Source organism: Vicia villosa, linkage group LG3, assembly GCF_029867415.1.
Source record: "Vicia villosa cultivar HV-30 ecotype Madison, WI linkage group LG3, Vvil1.0, whole genome shotgun sequence".
NCBI lineage: Eukaryota > Viridiplantae > Streptophyta > Magnoliopsida > Fabales > Fabaceae > Vicia > Vicia villosa.
Genome location: NC_081182.1, coordinates 73644335 through 73646441, shown reverse-complemented (window position 1 = coordinate 73646441; position 2107 = coordinate 73644335). Strand labels below are relative to the sequence as shown.

Here is a 2107-nt window from a genome sequence, read left to right as displayed (position 1 = left end):
TTCTCCCTAAAACCCATTCTCACCAACAAATAGCGAATAAATTTCGAAGAAACTTTGTCATACGCTTTCTCAAGTCTACTTTGAAAAGAAGACAAGAACTTCCCTCTTTTCTAGCACATTCGACCACCTCGTTTGCCACTAAAACACCATCAAGCAATTGTCTTCCCGGAACAAACACACTTTGACAATAAGATATAATAGAATTTAAAAATCTTTTCAATCTTCCCGCTAACAATTTAGTTATCACTTTGTGCATACAACCCACTAGGAAAATAGGTCTATAATCATCCAAACCTAAAGGATTGGATGACTTAGGAACCATCGCCAAAAAAGAAGAGGATACCACCTTAGACAATTCACCTCCCCCATAAAAATAATTAAAGTACCTCAGAAAGTCTTCTTTAATAAACCTCTAACATCTTTTAATAAAAAGAAAAGAAAATCCATCCGGTCCCATACTTTTTGAACCTCCACAACCCCTAATCGCTTCCAAAATCTCTTCCTCTTTAAAAGGGCTTTTGAGCCACCTCCTATCTTCATCATTAATCTTATCAAAAGAAATCCCATCTAAAAGGGGACTCCCTTCTTCTACTCCTCCAAACTTGCTAGAAAATGATGAACTATTTCCTCCTTTACATCTTTAACCGAACTTAGCGAGCCATTTAGAGAATTAATAGGACCGATGTGATTGCGTCTCCTTCTATCCTTCATGACTTTATGAAAAAAACCACTATTGGAGTCTTCCTTGTTAAGCCATTTCAACCTTGATTTTTGAACTAACATATTCTCTTTGATGCGCAAATCCGTCCAAAATCGATTTGTAGCTTCCTTCCTTTTTTTCACAATTTCGGGATTTAGCTCAACCGAATCCAACTCCAACAATTTATCCCCAAAAATAATATCCTTAACTCCTTCCTCTACTTCCAAATCAATTATACCAAAAACCACCTTATTCCACCATTTGAGTCTTTCTTTAAGAAGATGGAGTTTTTCTTTCAAAACAAAATCTCCCCTACCTTCCACCTTGAACCCTTTCCATTATTTCTTTATAAAAGGAAGGAAAGAATTAAAATAAAACCACTCGTTGTTAAACCTAAAAGGTTTAGGACCCCAATTGTTGTTGTCCAACACAAGCCAAATAGGGCAATGATCGGAAATGTCTATTTCTCCCATACTTTGTCCCACCACCCCCAATCATTTATCACATCATCTGAAATAAGAAATCTATCTATCCGACTCATTGACATTTCATCCCCACTATACCAAGTAAACTTTTTTTCTTTGCAAGGAATATCCACCAATCTACTTTCCTCTATGAAGCTCACAAAAAGATTCATCTCATTATAGTTTGCCGCCACCACCCTCCCCCTCCTTTCATTTCGGACCTTAATAGAATTAAAGTCCCCTCCTATGATCCACTCACCATCATCAAACTCCTCCTTCAACTCCACCAACTTCCTCCAAAGAATTCTTTTTTTGCATAAATCATACGGTGCATAAATATTAACCACATAATAAATTTTATTCTTCCTCTTAACTTTGATACCAAGATACCATTCCCCTTTGAAACTACTAATCACCTCCATCATATATTCCTTCCACATATTTAAAGACCTCCGGACCTCCCCGATGAATTGGAAAAAGAATATCTTATTCCAAAATTGCTCCAAAAACTCTTCGCTACACCATCTTGTAAATTAGTAATCTTTGTTTCTTGCATCATGAACAAATCCGCCTTGCCCTTCAAAATCAATGATCTTATTCTTCTTCTTCTCTTAAGGACATTTACTCCCCCTCTGATATTCAAAGAACCGATTATCCTTACAAATCATTTTTACCTTCCTTCCTTCTAATATTTCTCCCCATAGCTACTTTCTAGAATTCGTCAATCCTACCAATTATACCATTTCTCCCGCCCGAAAACACCACTCCCAAAGCCTCCATGTCGTTCCAAATTTTCACCCCCGCTTCACTGTCCACATGCCTCCATTGCCTCCCATTATTGTTGCCAATATTCACAAATTCCCTTTGCTGTCCATGACAAACAACATTATTTCTTCCAGTACAAACAGTAGGAGCAGACTGGTACGATGAATTACTATTTTCC

At 37.2% G+C, this 2107-nt stretch overlaps 1 protein-coding gene across 1 annotated transcript; it reads right to left on the bottom strand.

Moving 5' to 3' along the window:
* Positions 1 to 588: 588 nt before the first annotated feature.
* Positions 589 to 1586, bottom strand: LOC131658332 (uncharacterized). Its single transcript, XM_058927639.1, has 2 exons — positions 1176 to 1586; positions 589 to 1023 (listed from the first exon to the last, which is right to left on the bottom strand). The coding sequence occupies exons 1-2, from the start codon at positions 1584 to 1586 to the stop codon at positions 589 to 591; spliced, it is 846 nt and encodes a 281-aa protein (XP_058783622.1).
* Between the last annotated feature and the right edge of the window lie 521 nt (positions 1587 to 2107).